Source organism: Mesoplodon densirostris, chromosome 11, assembly GCF_025265405.1.
Source record: "Mesoplodon densirostris isolate mMesDen1 chromosome 11, mMesDen1 primary haplotype, whole genome shotgun sequence".
NCBI classification, from domain to species: domain Eukaryota; kingdom Metazoa; phylum Chordata; class Mammalia; order Artiodactyla; family Ziphiidae; genus Mesoplodon; species Mesoplodon densirostris.
Window position 1 is genome coordinate 78,239,766 of NC_082671.1, and position 18,002 is coordinate 78,257,767.

The window sequence follows — 18,002 nt, forward strand, 5'->3', positions numbered from 1 at the left end:
AAAAACAAAAACAAAAACAGGTAAAAGTTCTGAAGTTTTCTCTAGTATCATTTATTATGTTGAGTCTATCTTTAGAACACAAGATGCTTTTCACTAAAGTAACTGCATTAGATGTTAGAACTTTTATTGTTGATTTTTAAAAACTAACCTTAATTGGATCTACAGTGTTTAATTCATGCCCTTTTAAAAAAAGTAACTAGGCTTAAAAGTCCACCTGTACTACCCCAAGAAAGGGATTTTTTTAATCTGAAAGCAGACCTCATCTTCTCTAAATAGGAATAGGACCTTAGGATAAAATATAATCCAATTAAATGTGTTCTATTAAAATTCTCCAGCACAAAACTTTTTGGTTCCATAATAACAAGAACAAAGCTAATATTAAGAAGCATACACAGATTTCCCTGACTTTCTAAAATTTGGATGCTGCAATTCTGCTTGAAATTTTGGTCCTTAAAAATATCATGAATGATTAGAGAAAAATATTTTAAAAAATTTTAATCCACCCCTTTTAGATACCTCTCATTTCATCAGACACTAACAAGAATCTCTAAACTGATAGTTTTACTTCATGTACAAAGTTTCAGTAATTTAAATCATTAAGTCTTGACCTGATGTCTCACCTTTGAAATTCTGACTGCAGAAGGAGCTCCAGGAAAACCGGGAATACAAGTTTTAAATTCACTGATTTTGCTGAAAGGGCCTATTCCACAACCATTGATGGCAGCAACCCTGAATCTGTATCCTGTGCCTGGAACAAGATCTTGTTTCTTAAGTACACTGTAGTCAGGTACATCTGCATTTCCTATCTAAAATGTAATATATGCAAAAGTCAAAGAAAAGATGCAATTAATTATTTTTTCATTAAATAACAAAACTTTTAAAGAATGAATTATGTTTTAGGGTTGTAGTTCACATTATTTATTTTCCTCTTTCATACATGGAATGAACCCCCCCCGCCGCCCAAAACAAAAGTAACTAAGCCCATAAATTGGTGATTCTCATCCAGAGGAAAAGTGCCTTTCCAGTTGAGAATCACTGGCTATAAAAAGAAATATAAGGGTATTCTGCACATGAAGAGTATGGAGATAGAAAAAAACTGACCACTATAAACAAGGTAACAACTATCTCCATGTAAACTTAACGTGGAATAGAAACCTCAGAAAATTTACTGTCAAACAGTCTAGCCAGGAACAATACTCTTTGGACATAGGCAAGCAAACTTGATAGAAAATGAATGACTAGCACGTAGTACAGAGCGTTTTAATAATTAATATTCAGCAGATGCTGAAAAAATGTTAAATTAAATAATTGGACTGCATACTCTGTGTAAGAAGATCATAACATCTACAACTTTCAAACAATTTTTACATATTCTCCCTAACTCTCACTACACCACTGTGAGACAGGTAGTGCCAATGTACCATCCCATTTTTTTAAGGGAGTTAGGTCATCTCCATTTCACAGATGAGGAAACTGAGTCTCAGCAAGGTTAAACAAGCGACTTGTCCAATGTCACACTGTCAAGTGCTGGAACTAATGACTCAAATTCAAGTTTACTGGCTCTAAATTTTATGTTCTTTTCTTTTTTTGGGGAAAAACAGATAGCTACTAGGCCCTTAGATAAGGATATTTCCATGTATATGAAATCAAACTACAGCCAGAAATTTTGTTAGGCATAATACCAACAAATTATTAACTAGGATATCTATTTTTGTCAAGAATTGGAAGAATTCAATATGTAAAAATGAGACACCAGAAGTAATATTAGAGAAACTAAAATATAATGATAAATGATATATTCCCCATTAGTAAGATCTTTGGGAGATTCAAACTGAATATGTATTTCTTTGGCAATTCCCTCTCTGAAATTCCCCATTCCAGAAAAAAATTAGTTCAATATGCTTTGGAGCTGTTATCTATTTCGTAATTCTTTGAGGGTTAATGTCTCATCTATATATATGAGGTCCTCTTTAAGGGACTTCAGAATTAAGGGAAAATTAGATTGTATTCAATAGCGTAGGGGTTTTTAAATTTTTTAAACTGTGAAATTAGGAATAACAAAAGTTCTAAGTAAAAAAATGTTCTTTAAACATTCTTTAAACACACCAGGTAACAAAATTAGAGATATTTCAAAAAATCTTTATCTGTACTGGCCAGACCATATCATTTATGACTCAAAATCCAGCCCAGTGATTGTATGAGATTTTTTAAAATAACCTGCTTGTGATATATTCTATAAAAAGAGTCTTAAAAAAGAATACAAGATAACTATATAGAACTCACAATTATAGATTGTAAACAGATCCCAATTTCACTCATTCGAATGTCCTGAATCAGGATTATTTTTTAAAATCTCATTCTTGAGGCTTATAACTAACAGTGTAGAAAGTATGTCAATAGCTACCTTTGAGATGCTTTGCTTCCCTTTTGGCAGCAAATAAAACTGGCTCACCAAAGCTGTATTATTTTTAAAAATTCCTACATCACACCACTGTCGTTCTCCTGCTTTCATTGTGGCCACTGGATTTGAAGGAGTCTCTTTCTAATTTCAGAGAAAGAAAAATTTATGAAGACTCTTACTGAACATACAAGAAATTTCAAGATTTAATAATCCATGCAGTGATCTACAAGTAGGTATATGGGTAAACACCACAATTAATAGCTCATAAGTAAATAAACTCTTAACAGATTAGGTCAACTGACAGTGAAACAGGGTTGCCAATTCAAACATAGGGAGTGACAGGCATTCTCCAAGTGAGTAGCTCTGTGCTATCAACCTAGCTGGAGTTAGCATGCTTTCCAATCAGTGATACGTTAAAATGCCAGCTGTTTTATAGAACATTGTCATTTCAGAGACTCTCTCAGAAAATGTAATAATCCCTTTAATGTGACACTACAACTTGCTCCAAAAGGAGCAAATGAGGAAAAATTCATTCCAAGCTGGCTTATTTCTAGATTCAAAAACAACTAGCAGAAATTCAGTGATCTTTGCACTTGAAATACCTGTGATTCTCCAAACCTAAAAGGAGAAAAAATGTTCAAAACTAAAATGCAATTTGAATATAATTTATTATATACTAAAGAGGAACAGATTAAACAGTTTTACATTTTTACCTTGCTTTAAGACTAATAAACTTCCTCTACCTTAAGCTACTTTTAGTGATAAGTGAAGTATACTTAACCCTGGAACTAACCTTTTTAAGCCATCTTCTTTATAAATGAGACACTGTTTCCAGAAGCTCAAAACAAATGTGCACTTCAGTTATTTATTTCTGTCTTGAATATATAACAGCAGAGGTACATGCTTATAATTCACATTACTTGTTACTTAGGCTATCACACATGACAAAGTGAGCTAGCTAGAAGAGTCTTTAAGGTTTTTAGAAAAGGAATAGCTTTAAACTTGTTTTCATTTTAAAGTTGTAAAAACTCTCTTCAACAACTTTTATAAAACAACTGGCTCCAACTGAAATAACAGATACCACTCTGGCTGATGCATTGCAAAACAGATTTAAGAGATAAAAATTCATTTTAATAATTCTTCTCTGAGAAGAGTCTAAGAACACTGGGACTTAACATTCTGGAAAGGTGAAAGCTGATGAAGGTAAATACAGAATCAAAAGCCATGAAATCATGACTGAAAGAAAACTACAACTATAGACTAATCTTGAAGATTCTAAAAGGTAAATTTTAGGTCGAATAAAAACTCGTGCTCATAGCAATAAAGTTAAAATGACTGAGAATTTAAAAATAAATTTAAAGGTATACACAAACACATGTATTCATCTAAGTGAAACAATCTTAGTATACTATTTGTGAGGCACATTCCTAGCATTTAAATTTGGTACCAGGCAGACTAATTCTGGCCTTCCACCAAAAAACCCAATGTCAGAGATTGTTGGGATACCCTATAGGTATGCCTGACTCAGTATTGCAATATTCTGTTGTTCTCCTATTAAGTAGCTAGCAATAAAGCCATTCAAGTTTTATATTTTATGACACGTCCTTTTACTCTTTAAACCATTAATGTAATTTCAATATATACACATACGTATGTATACACACACATTTCTGATTATGAAAGTAACATTTTATTACAGAAAAATCCTGAAAGCATAAAGAAGAAAGTGAAAATTATCTCTGGCCCCACAACCTGAGGAAAGTCATCTAGCATCGTAGCGCAGACGTGTGAGGACTCACGTGAGAGTGTGAATGTACGCACTGTGTGTGTTTTTAATAAAATTGGGAATGCAGTATATATATTATTTTTTGTCCACAGTTTTCCACTTAACATTATACTGTGAACAGTTTGCTCTTTAACCCTTCATTTTTCAATCTATGTCAAACAGCTACTAGAGGATACCCGAGTCTTTTCCTGAATTTATGTTGAAGGTGCTCAGCATTTAAAGCATATTTAACCGTCTGTAAACATATATCATCTCCAGGTAATATACTTACAGAAAATGGCATCACTGCAGCATGTGCCTCTACACGGCTGATCTTAGTTGCAGGTAATGCACATGTTTCATCAACTAAAAATTAAACAATTCATCAGATAAGACTTACATAATCACTTATCAAACAGATATATTAAAATATAATTTATAAATATACAAAAAATCACAATAATTGGAAATATGGACCCTCTAACTTGAACTAATTCACAAAGTTCATTTTTCAAGGATTTGATGACTAGTTGGAACTTCAGAGAATGTTCACCAAACATGAAACACAATTCCTATTGCAAAAGAATAAAATGAGAATTTACAAAATCAGAAATCAATTAAGCTGGGAGAATTGTTACTCCATAGCCTAGAACTAATCTTTTCTAAGGAAAAAAAAAATTTGCAGAATAAGTTCATGGTAGGAAAGATATATTCTGATTGTATTACAGTGTGTGCTAATTTAACTATTTTATGTAAGGTAGCAGAGAATATAATGATTTTAACTGAAATGCCTTATCCTTTTATATTTGATTCAATCCAAGATGAAATGCAATTCCCATCTAAAACAAATACGTTTGATGAATTTATATACAAAAATGGTTCAAAATACAGTATGTGAAACACATTTCAAACCTTCAGATTTGGTACTGAATGTTGTTAGTGAAGTTTCATCTTTAACAACTGCCCCATTTGTACTGGATGATTCAGTTTTAATGGTCTGCTGGGTTACCATAGTTTGTGCGTTGGAAACAGTACTGGATACAGAAGTTTCAGGGATTACTGTTCTTAAGTCCAGGCAACTACTTAGAACACCTATATTTGCTGAAGTGTGAGGACCTAAAATTAAAGGGAAAGGATTAATTATTAACATAACACCTGCAAATAACTGCTGTATCTTGTAGTTCTTGCCACCCAATTCTTGGCATTTTCAATTTTAAAATCATAAACGTGAGTACCACGAAAGTCAGTCACATGACTTAACCATTAGGCATAAAATATCTAGAAAAATAAAATGCATTATATCCATAACAGATTTCCAACTTCTCAGCTCCTTCTTCCATTCTAAACACTGAATCACTGTTCTTGAACTCTACTCAGTCATAGATCAAATGGCCTTTCCTCCTATTTTAGGAAAAGAAAAAGAGGTGATCAGGCATGAATGCCACCAATTTTCTGCCTTCTCTTGTCCTAAACTAGAAATGTATTTATGATTGTGCCCAGCCCCTCTGTCCTTTCTTCCATTTCAGATGATGACTTCTCTCCTAAGGAAGTTTAATCTATTCTCTTGTGCTCTTGATCCCATTCCTTCTGCATATTTTGGGACCCTCTTTTATCAATCAATCCTTTCTTTTTGGGGTTTTCAAATTCTTCTTCAGTAGTTTTGGCCCTCAGTCTATAAACATTATAAACAAGTATTCTCCAGTTACCTTCTCCCCTCGCTAATTTCCTTTAGAGCAGTCTCTACTTCCTTGACCTCCCCAAATTTGATCCAGCACACAACTCTAACGAAATGGCTCCGAAAAATGTCAAGGGATACTTATTTCTAAGGGATAATTATCTATTTTCATTTACTTGACTTCTCTGCAATGTAAACAATCCTGACCACATACTCTTTTTTGAAACTGTTTCTGTCTATGACTTGTATTCACTCATGCATACATCATAAATGCATAGTCATAAACAGTGAAGCCCACTATACAGGTAAAAAATATGATACCAATCTTTTTTCCTAACCTTCTTGGAATGCCTTTTCAATCTCTTTAGCTGGCTTTTCTTCTTCAAATGACTCTTTAAATGCAGGTGTTTCTAAGCCTTTTCTTTTCTCCCCTTGCATATTTTCCTGTTGTTTTAGCTACCATTCACGAATTATATATCTCTCAAATACATGTCCCAGGTGCAGTGCCAGGTCCTGAGAATCCAGTAGTAAACAAGTCAGACAACGTCCCTGCTCTTGTGGAGCTCACATTTTAGATACTCTTAATTTCTAAATTTATACTTCCAGCAAAGAACTGCCTCATAGACTCCAGACCTAAGTATCCAACTGCCTATTAGAAATCTTTACCAATATGTTCCTCAAGTGCCTCAAAAACAGTTAAGTTCAAGGTTGAACCTATCTTATCCCCAAATCTGTTCTTGCTCCTGTATTTCCTATCTTGATGAAGAGTATCATCAACAACTGAATGTCCAACCCAGAAAACTGGGAGTCATGTTCAACTCATTTTTATTTCTCATATCTAACCAGTTTCCAAGTCTAATAGGTGCTGCTTTCTAAAGGTCTCTGAACTGATATATTCTCTCCTCTCCAGCCCACCCACTGCTTTGGTCTCTATGCATCTCTTGGAGTCCTAAAAGAACCTCCTAACGAGTCTCCCAACCATTTCCTATTATAACTCTTCCTGATGGTGAGGCTAGAATGTCCTTTCCAAAATAAAAAACAAAAACTAATCGCGGGGCTTCCCTGGTGGTGCAGTGGTTTAGAAACCGCCTGCCAATGCAGGGGACACGGGTTCGAGCCCTGGTCTGGGGAGATTCCACATGCCGTGGAGCAACTAAGCCTATGCGCCACAACTACTGATACTGAGCCTGTGCTCTAGAGCCCGCAAGCCACAACTACTGAGCCTGCATGTCACAACTACTGGAGCCTGTGCACCTAGAGCCCATGCCTGCAACAAGAGAAGCCACCACAATGAGAAGCCCGTGCACTGCAATGAAGAGTAGCCCCTGCTCGCTGCAACTAGAGAATGCCCACGTGCAGCAACGAAGACCCAACGCAGTCAAAAATAAATAAATTTTAAAAATTAATTAAAAAAACACAACTAATCATGTCACTTTCACTTTTGAAACATACAAAAAAAAAAAAAGAAACATATCAGCTACTCCAACCTACAGAGAAAAAGCACAATCTCCTCTTGTTAACCTGAAATTGGGTAACCATTCATTCACACATTTGAATATCTACTATGTGCCAGATACTGTCATTGTACAACCACTCTTGTTTCTCCATTTGACTAATATTAATTTTATCCAAACTGCCTTACAAGTAGGATTCAGAGTACATTAAGATTCTCAAATCTCAAAGCTCATCTTTGTTTTCAAGAGTATAAACTTCTTTATATGATAGACATAGAAAATCACTATAAAAAAGAAATTTAAACTGACGTCCAAGACGAAGCTTTTATAATTTTGCCCAAATGATTCCCTTATATCAGAAAATCAACAAAACAAAAGTGCTCTCCTCTTCCACAAATAATAAAATTAGAAAAACTATAGGAAATTATTTTCCTTGAATATTTTACGGTCCTAATTTTTTCAAATTAAAAATAAAACCACATATTCCTATGTCAGGGATATATCAGAATGAGATTTATAAAGTAATTTTAGACAATGAAATCAGAGGCAACACTTAATATATCTTGAATGGTATCAGAATATTCAAATTAAATACTTTAAAATATAAGGATCACCAAATTACAAGCTGTACCATGAATTCAACAGGCTAATCAACAGTTTCATAAATGAACTACCTTTCTGAGGATAATCCAGTTACTTGGTAAACAAATATTTACTTATTAAGTGATTACTATTTACCAGGCATGAATCTGGGTGCTGGGGAACTTTATGTGAACAAGATAGACAAAATCCTGGCCCAAAATAAACTACTTCAGATAGTTATAAGTGCTAGGACAACAGGGTAATGGAACAGTGATACTGAACACACTGGCCAATCTCAAATGGAACACAAGAGCTCACCTCATTTAAATTCTGTAGTTAACAACTAATCTTCACTATTCAGGTAAGTTCTTGCTCGGTATCTTGACATCATTCTAATTAGGGTCAATATGGTAGGTATATATTATATATAGTTTTTTATTTATTTATTTATTTATTTATTTTTGCGGTATGTGGGCCTCTCACTGTTGTGGCCTCCCCCGCTGCGGAGCACAGGCTCCGGACGCGCAGGCTCAGCGGCCATGGCTCACGGGCCCAGCCGCTCCGCGGCATATGGGATCCTCCCAGACCGGGGCACGAACCCGTATCCCCTGCATCGGCAGGCGGACTCTCAACCACTTGCGCCACCAGGGAGGCCCCTATATTATATTTTGAAAATGGATCCAAACCATATAACATTTACTTTTTCAAAGACTCTAAAATTTTCTACCATTATTATAAAAAGCTTAAGATTTAGAATGCCATCTTTATACCTTCATTTTTCCTTAGCATATCCACCACACAACTGTTATGATGAGAAGCGTTAGTTGCCAAAGATGAATGTAAAGTGGCATTAGAATCAGTTGATGCTTTGAGTTCTGGTTTGTTTTTCAGTGAAGTTCCTTTCATAGCTGGATGTTCAGATTTTGCACTGTTCATTGTATCACTGATCTACAAGAAATAAAATAATTTATTGTAGCAAGTAATGTTCAATTAAATAGAAATACATGTAAAAAACAAGCAAAATAATTTACAACTTAAATGTTTTGAAAATAAATTTTCCAAAATACAAAACAGTTTAAATAATATTCTTAATTTGTACAGGATTATTCTTTAAATTTTATAATAGTTTAAGAAAACAATTTCTTTTCATTTAATATTCATTCTCAAAAGACCAGTTCTGAAGGGAAAAGGGGGAAAAAAAATCTACATTTTTACAAGTGGTAGTTAGTATTCAAGTAAATACATATGTAACGTAGGTGACAACACCCAAGATACTGAAGTTAACATTCAAATTTTCTTAACAAGATCAGACATGTACACTAAAGATTTTACGACTCCTAAGAGAAAAATCTCAGTTATATGAAACCTTCAAGCATACGAATTATTCTATATGACTGAGTTTTCCATATAGACTTCAAGAATTAATACATACATATCAATATTCTTCACCATTAAACAGTCTAGATAGGAATCTTCCTAATTACATTTCTGTTTGTCTTCTTAAAGACACTATAACAAACACATTTAAACCTTCTGATAATTCAAATCATCAATGTGAACATCAGTTATTATATAGCAATAATTATAGGTCTACTGAACCATAAAAGTGATCTGGCTTCATTCAAATACCCCAATATCGTTGCCTCTTTTTCGTTACATGTTTTTTGTTACTTTTCTGTCTCCAGCTTTAATGTCAATTATAACTACATTATCAATTATAATTTCTCATAGCTCTAAGGATACTTGTCCATAATATGCCCTCTACTTCCCTTCTAATTGATGGTGATTGTGCTACCGTTAATAAATGATGATGATGACAGCCACAGCCATTAAGGAGCATTATACTATGTGATAGGCCTTGTGCTACATAGTTATAATGTCTGTATCTCATTTAATCTTCATAAGAATTCTATAAATTGGATAATATCACCCCTGGCTTACAGACGGAAAAAAATGAGACTCAGAGATCTTAAATAACACACCCAGGGAGCCAGCAAGTAGCAGAGCTAGAATTTGACCCTAAGTTTATTTCACTACCAAGTCTCCATGTTATACTATCTGGGAAGCACAGTAAAGCGAAGTGCAAGAAATAAGGAATGCCTTTATAAAGCAGAAAAAGCTAAAGCTAAGAGCCTGTAGGTGGAAAGTCACTGAGAGGTGAACCGTTTTTGCTGAAGAGCCCAGAAAGGCTTGGAAATTGGGGGCATCAGGTTCTTTGGAGGCTGAAGTGCAGAGTGCAGAACACCAGAGGACCATCATATGGAAGACTATATAAAAAGTGTCTGCAGCCCCAGCTCTGCTCTTCCAGCATACAAAGGCAGACAGATTCCTCACCTCCATTCGAACTGAAGAAGGGAGATAGGTAGAAAGATTAAAATGGGAGTCTCTGGACCGTGGTACAGAGTCTCTCTGGTGAGGATGGAGGAGGGGCACCGATACTGAAAATGGGGATTAAGTGAAAGTCTGCATACTGAACAGAGAGACACTGCCCTCTCTACATTAAGCTCCCAGAATACTGAGAGCCAGGCTTAGAGCCCTTAAGCAAGAGGTTGGAGAAGTCTCAGGGGAAACCCACTGGTCCACAAGATAAGATACTGATATTTGTGGATCCTCACTCAAAAACCCTCATTAAGGTCTACTAATCAAGCACGCCCACAGGCACAGAGCTGCTATGGTCTGAAGGTCTGTGTCCCCCACAAATTTATATGTTGAAACCTAACCCCCAAGGTGATGGTACTAGGAAGTAGCTTTGGGCTGTGATTAGTGCCTTATAAAAGTGGCCGAAGAGTTTTGTTCGTTATTTTTAAAACAGATTGTGCTAGACTGTTTTCCCAAAAACTTGAAAAATTCACAAGTGGATCAGCAGTGCATGAGCACCCCCTTTTCCTGATGGTAAACGCCAATACTGTGTGGCTGACAGGGTCTTGGCGCTCCAGCTGGGTGTCAGGCCTGAGCCTTGGAGGTGGGAGAGACGAGTTCAGGACACTGGACCACCAGAGACCTCCTGACCCCATGTAATATCAATCAGCGAGAGATCTCGCAGAGATCTCCGTCTCAACGCTAAGACCCAGCTCCCCTCAATGACCAGCAAGCTCCAGTGGTGGACACCCCATGCCAAACAACTAGCAACCCCACCCATTAGCAGAGAGGCTGCCTAATATACTAACTTCACAGACACCCCAAAACACACCACTGGATGTGGTCCTACCCACCAGAAAGACAAGATCGAGCCTCACACACCAGAACACAGGCACCAGGTCCCCTCCACCAGGAAGCCTACACAACCCACTGAATCAACCTCACCCACTGGGGGCAGACACCAAAAACATGGGAACTACAAATCTGCAGCCTGCGAAAAGGAGAACCCAAACATAGTAAGTTAAGCAAAATGAGAAGACAGAGAAATATGCAGCAAATGAAGGAGCAAGGTAAAAACCCACCAGACCAAACAAGTGAAGAGGAAATAGGCTGTCTACCTGAAAAAGAATTCAGAGTAATGATAATAAAGATGATCCAAAATCTTGGAAACAGAATGGAGAAAGAAGAAAATACAAGAAACGTTTAACAAGGACCTAGAAGAACTGAAGAGTAAACAAACAATGATGAACAACAAAATAAATGAAATTACAAATTCCCTAGAAGGAATCAATAGCAGAATAACTGAGGCAGAAGAACGGATTAGTGACCTGGAAGATAAAATAGTGGAAATAACTACCATAGAGCAGAATAAAGAAAAAAGAATGAAAAGAATTGAGGACACTCTCAGAGACCTCTGGGACAACATTAAGTGCACCAACATTCGAATTATAGGGATCCCAGAAGAAGAAGAGAAAAAGAAAGGGATTGAGAAAATATTTGAAGGGATTATAGTTGAAAACTTCCCTAATATGGGAAAGGAAATAATCAAGTCCAAGAAGTGCAGAGAGTCCCATACAGGATAAATCCAAGGAGAAACACGCCAAGACACATATTAATCAAACTATCAAAAATTAAATACAAAGAAAAAATATTAAAAGCAGCAAGGGAAAAACAACAAATAACATACAAGGGAATCCCCATAAGGTTAACAGCTGATCTTTCAGCAGAAACTCTGCAAGCCAGAAGGGAGTGGCAGGACATATTTCAAGTGATGAAAGGGAAAAACCTACAACCAAGATTACTCTACCCAGCAAGGATCTCATTCAGATTCGACAGAGAAATAAAACCTTTACAAACAAGCAAAAGCCAAAAGAATTCAGCACCAGCAAACCAGCTTTACAGCAAATGCTAAAGGAACTTCTCTAGGCAGGACACACAAGAGAAGGAAAAGACCTACAATAACAAACCCAAAACAATTAAGAAAATGGGAATAGGAACATACACATCGATAATTACCTTAAATGTAAATGGATTAAATGCTCCAACCAAAAGACACAGGCTCGCTGAATGGATAAAAAAACAAGACCCATATATACGCTGTCTACAATAGACCCACTTTAGACCTAGGGACACATACAGACTGAAAGTGAGGGGATGGAAAAAAGATATTCCATGCAAATGGAAATCAAAAGAAAGCTGGAGTACCAATACTCATAACAGATAAAATACTTTAAAATAAAGACTATTACAAGAGACAAAGAAGGACACTACATAATGAGCAACGGATCAATCCAAGAAGAATATATAATAATCGTAAACATTTATGCACCCAACATAGGAGCACCTCAATACATAAGGCAAATGCTAACAGCCATAAAAGGGGAAATCAACAGTAACACAATAATAGTAGGGGACTTTAACACCCCACTTTCACCAATGGACAGATCAACCAAAATGAAAATAAATAAGGAAACACAAGCTTTAAATGATACATTTAATAAGATGGACTTAATTGATATTTATAGTACATTCCATCCAGAAACAACAGAATAAATTTTCTTCTCAAGTACTCATGGAACATTCTCCAGGATAGATCATATCTTGGGTCACAAATCAAGCCCTGGTAAATTTAAGAAAACTGAAATCATATCAAGTATCTTTTCTGACCACAACGCTATGAGACTAGATATCAATTATGGGAAAAAAAACTGTAAAAAATACAAACACATGGAGGCTACACAATACGCTACTAAATAACTGAGAGATCACTGAAGAAATCAAAGAGGAAATTAAAAAATACCTAGAAACAAATGACAATGAAAACACGACGACCCAAAACCTATGGGATGCAGCAAAAGCAGTTCTAAGAGGGAAGTATACAGCAATACAATCCTACTTCAAGAAACAGGAAAAATCTCAAATAAACAATGTAACCTTACACCTAGAGCAATTAGAGAAAGAAGAACAAAAAAACCCCAAAGTTAGCAGAAAGAAAGAAATCATAAAGATCAGACCAGAAACAAATGAAAAAGAAATAAAGGAAATGATAGCAAAGATCAATAAAACTAAAAGCTGGCTCTTTGAGAAGATAAAAAAAAGTGATAGGGCTTCCCTGGTGGCGCAGTGGTTGAGAGTCCGTCTGCCAATGCAGGGGACACAGGTTTGTGCCCCGGTCTGGAAAGGTCCCACATGCCACGGAGTGGCTGGGCCCGTGAGCCATGGCCGCTGAGCCTGCGCGTCCAGAGCCTGTGCTCTGCAACGGGAGAGGCCACAACAGTGAGAGGCCCGCGTACCGCCAAAAAAAAAAAATTGATAAACCCCTAGCCAGACTCATCAAGAAAAAGAGGGAGAAGACTCAAATCAACAGAATTAGAAATGAAAAAGGAGAAGTAACAACTGACACTGCAGAAATACAAAGGATCATGAGAGATTACTACAAGCAACTATATGTGAATAAAATGGACAACCTGGAAGAAATGGACAAATTCTTAGAAAAGCACAACCTTCCGAGACTGAACCAGGAAGAAATAGAAAATATAAACAGACCAATCACAAGCACTGAAATTGAAACTGTGATTAAAAACCTTCCAACAGGGCTTCCCTGGTGGCGCAGTGGTTGAGAGTCCGCCTGCCAATGCAGCGGACACGGGTTCGTGCCCCGGTCCGGGAAGATCCCACATACCGCAGAGTGGCTAGGCCCGTGAGCCGTGGCCGCTGAGTCTGCGCATCCGGAGCCTGTGCTCCGCAACGGGAGAGGCCACAACAGTAAGAGGCCCGCGTACCACAAAAAAAAAAAAACAAAAAACCTTCCAACAAACAAAAACCCAGGACCAGATGGATTCACAGGTGAATTCTATCAAACATTTAGAGAAGAGCTAACACCTACCCTTCTCAAACTCTTCCAAAATACAGCAGAGGGAGGGACACTCCCAAACTCATTCTACGAGGTCACCACCACGCTGATACCAAAGCCAGACAAAGATGTTACAAAATAAGAAAACTACAGGCCAATATCACTGATGAACATAGATGTAAAACTCCTCAACAAAATACTAGCAAACGGAATCCAGCAGCACATTAAAAGGATCATACACCATGATCAAGTGGGGTTTATCCCAGGAATGCAAGGATTCTTCGATATACACAAATCAGTCAATGTGTTACACCATACTAAGAAACTGAAGGATAAAAACCACATGATAATCTCAGATGATGCAGAAAAAGCTTTCAATAAAATTCAACACCCATTTATGATAAAAACTCTCCGGGAAGTAAGCACAGAGGGGAACCTACCTCAACATAATAAAGGCCATATATGACAAATGCACAGCCAACATCATCCTCAATGGTGAAAAACTGAAACCATTTCCACTGAGATCAGGAAGAAGACAAGGTTGTCCACTCTCACCACTATTATTCAATATAGTTTTGGAAGTTTTAGCCACAGCAATCAGAGAAGAAAAAGGAATAAAAGGAATCCAAATCGGAAAAGAAGAAGTAAAACTGTCACTGTTTGCAGATGACATGATACTATACATGGAGAATCCTAAAGATGCTACCAGAAAACTACTAGAGCTAATCAGTGAATTTGGTAAAGTAGCAGGATACAAAATTAATGCACAGAAATCTCTTGCATTCCTATACACTAATGAGGAAAAATCTTAAAGTGAAATTAAGGAAACACTCCCATTTACCATTGCAACAAAAAGAATAAAATACCTAGGAATAAACCTACCTAAAGAGACAAAAGACCTTTATGCAGAAAACTATAAGACACTGATGAAAGAAATCAAAGATGATACAAACAGGTGCAAAGATATACCATGTTCTTGGTTGGAAGAAACAACACTGTGAAAATGACTATACTACCCAAAGCAATCTACAGATTCAATGCAATCCCTATCAAACTACCAATGGCATTTTTCACAGAACTAGAACCAAAAATTTCATAATTTGTATGGAAACACAAAAAACTCTGAATAGCCAAAGCAATCTTGAGAAAGAAAAACAGCTGGAGGAATCAGGCTCCCTGACTTCAGACTACACTACAAAGCTACAGTAATCAAGACAGTATGGTACTGGCACAAAAACAGATATATAGATCAATGGAACAGGATAGAAAGCCCAGAGATAAACCCATGCACATATGGTCACCTTATCTTTGATAAAGAAGGCAAGAATATACAATGGAGAAAAGACAGCCTCTTCAATAAGTGCTGCTGGGAAAACTGGACAGCTACATGTAAAAGAATGAAATTAGAACACTCCCTAACACCATACACAAAAATAAACTCAAAATGGATTCGAGTCCTAAATGTAAGACCGGACACTATAAAACTCTTAGAGGAAAACATAGGAAGAACACTCTTTGACATAAATCACAGCAAGATCCTTTTTGACCCACCTCCTAGAGAAATGGAAACAAAAACAAAAATAAACAAATGGGACCTAATGAAACTTAAAAGCTTTTGCACAGCAAAGGAAACCATAAACAAGACGAAAAGACAACCCTCAGAATGGGAGAAAATATTTGCCAACTAAGCAACTGACAAAAGATTAATCTCCAAGATATACAAGCAGCTCATGTAGCTCAATATCAAAAAAAAAAAAAAACCAACCCAATCCAAAAATGGGCAGAAGACCTAAATAGACATTTCTCCAAAGAAGATATACAGACTACCAACAAACACATGAAAGGATGCTCAACATCACTAATCATTAGAGAAATGAAAATCAAAACTACAATGAAATATCACCTCACACTGGTCAGAATGGCCATCATCAAAAAATCTACAAACAATAAATGCTAGAGAGGGTGTGGAGAAAAGGGAACCCTCTTGCACTGTTGGTGGTAATATAAATTGATACAGCCACTACGGAGAACAATATGGAGGCCTTAAAAAACTAAAAATAGAACTACCATACAACCCAGCAATCCCACTACTGGGCATATACCCTGAGAAAACTATAATTCAAAAACAGTCATGGGGGGCTTCCCTAGTGGCGCAGTGGTTGGGAGTCCGCCTGCTGATGCAGAGGGCGTGGGTTCGTTCCCCGGTCCGGGAGGATCCCACATGCTGCGGAGTGGCTGGGCCCATGAGCCATGGCCGCTGGGCCTGTGTGTCCGGAGCCTGTGCTCCACAGCGGGAGAGGCCACAACAGTGAGAGGCCCGCGTACCGCAGAAAAAAAACAACAAAACACTCATGGACCAACATGTTCATTGCAGCACTATTTACAATAGTCAGGACACAGAAGCAACCTAAGTGTCCATCAACAGATGAATGGATAAAGAAGATGTGGCACATATATACAGTGGGATATTACTCAGCCATGAAAAGAAACAAAATTGAGTTATTTGTAGTGAGGTGGATGGAGCTAGAGTGTGTCATACAGAGTGAAGTAAGTCAGAAAGAGAAAGACAAATATTGTATGCTAATACATATATATGGAATCTAAAAAAAAAAAAAGGTTCTGAAGAAGCTAGGTGCAGGACTGGAATAAAGACGCAGACATAGAGAATGGAGTTGAGGACATGGGGAGGGGGAAGGGTAAGCTGAGAAGAAGTGAGAGAGTGGAATTGACATATATGCACTACCAAATGTAAAACAGATAGCTAGTGGGAAGCAGCCACATAGCACAGGGAGATCAGCTCGGTGCTTTGTGACCACCTAGAGGGGGTGGGATAGGGACAGTGGGAGGGAGACACAAGAGGGAGGGGATATGGGGATATATGTATATGTATAGCTGATTCACTTTGTTATATAGCAGCAACTAACACAACAATGTAAAGCAATTATACTCCAATAAAGATGTTAAAAAAAAAAAAGTGGCCCAAGAAAGATCCATTGTCCCTTCCACCACGTGAGGATACAATGAGAAGTCAGCAGTCTGCAACCCTAAAGAGGTTCCTCACCAGAACTCTACCATGCAGGCACCCTGATCTCAGACTTCCAGCCTCCAGAAATGCAGGAAGTAAATTTCTATTGTTTATAAGCCACCTAGGCTATGGTGTTTCGTTATAGCAGGCCAAATGGACTAAGACATCTTCCAAGCTCATTTTTAATGCCTCACTTAAACATGAAAGGATAGCCAAGCATCACCAGACATTTGACAACAGCCTCTATCATGGAAGTCCAAGACCAAAACAAGTTTTTTTAAAAGGAGCTTGAAAAAAAGAAATAATGTTGAAAGCAGAATATAACTCCATTTTTTTAAAAAAAGCATAATTCTTGAAGAGATAAGGGAAAATATTACATTTATGAAGCAAAAATAAAATGTCATAAAAGAAATAAAGAATAAGAGCAGCTTTTTAGAGATTAAATATGTGGCTGAATATATTTTAAAATTGCATAGAAGATTTATAATATAAATGAAGAAACTTTTCAGAAAGCAGAACAGACAGAGGAAAGATAGAAAATAGAAAATAAAAAGTAAAATCAGAGGATTAGTTCAGGAGGACCATCATTCAATCAACAGGAGTTTCCAAAAAAGAGAAAGAGAATGTGGAAGGAGGAAATAATCAGTAATGAAAGCCATGAGTTTCCAGAATGACGTGGCCCACGGACTGCACAGCACAGTGAATGAAGCAAAGACACACACTCTAAGGTACATCACTGTTGAAATTTCAGAGAACTGGGGATTAAAACAAAAAAAATTAGGTCACATATAAACGATCAGGAATCTGAGTGGCAACAGACTTCTTAACAGCAACACTGAATGCTAAAAGACAGTAGGAAAATGCCTTTCCATTTCTAAGGAAAACATTT

The 18,002-nt window shown here is 36.9% G+C and overlaps 1 protein-coding gene across 3 annotated transcripts in view; it reads right to left on the reverse strand.

The window, feature by feature from the left end:
- The window catches only part of HCFC2 (host cell factor C2), a 48,667-nt gene that overhangs the window by 8,045 nt on the left and 22,620 nt on the right, over positions 1-18,002 (reverse strand). For 2 of the 3 annotated variants that reach the window (XM_060111954.1, XM_060111956.1), the window contains exons 10-14: positions 8,648-8,825; positions 5,079-5,282; positions 4,459-4,532; positions 2,405-2,542; positions 621-806 (exon numbers count right to left, since the gene is read on the reverse strand). In XM_060111954.1, coding sequence (XP_059967937.1) covers positions 621-806; positions 2,405-2,542; positions 4,459-4,532; positions 5,079-5,282; positions 8,648-8,825 — 780 coding nt within the window. Of the gene's footprint in view, positions 1-620; positions 807-2,404; positions 2,543-3,194; positions 3,277-4,458; positions 4,533-5,078; positions 5,283-8,647; positions 8,826-18,002 lie in introns of those variants that run through there. The other variant, XR_009533758.1, reaches the window with a different exon arrangement.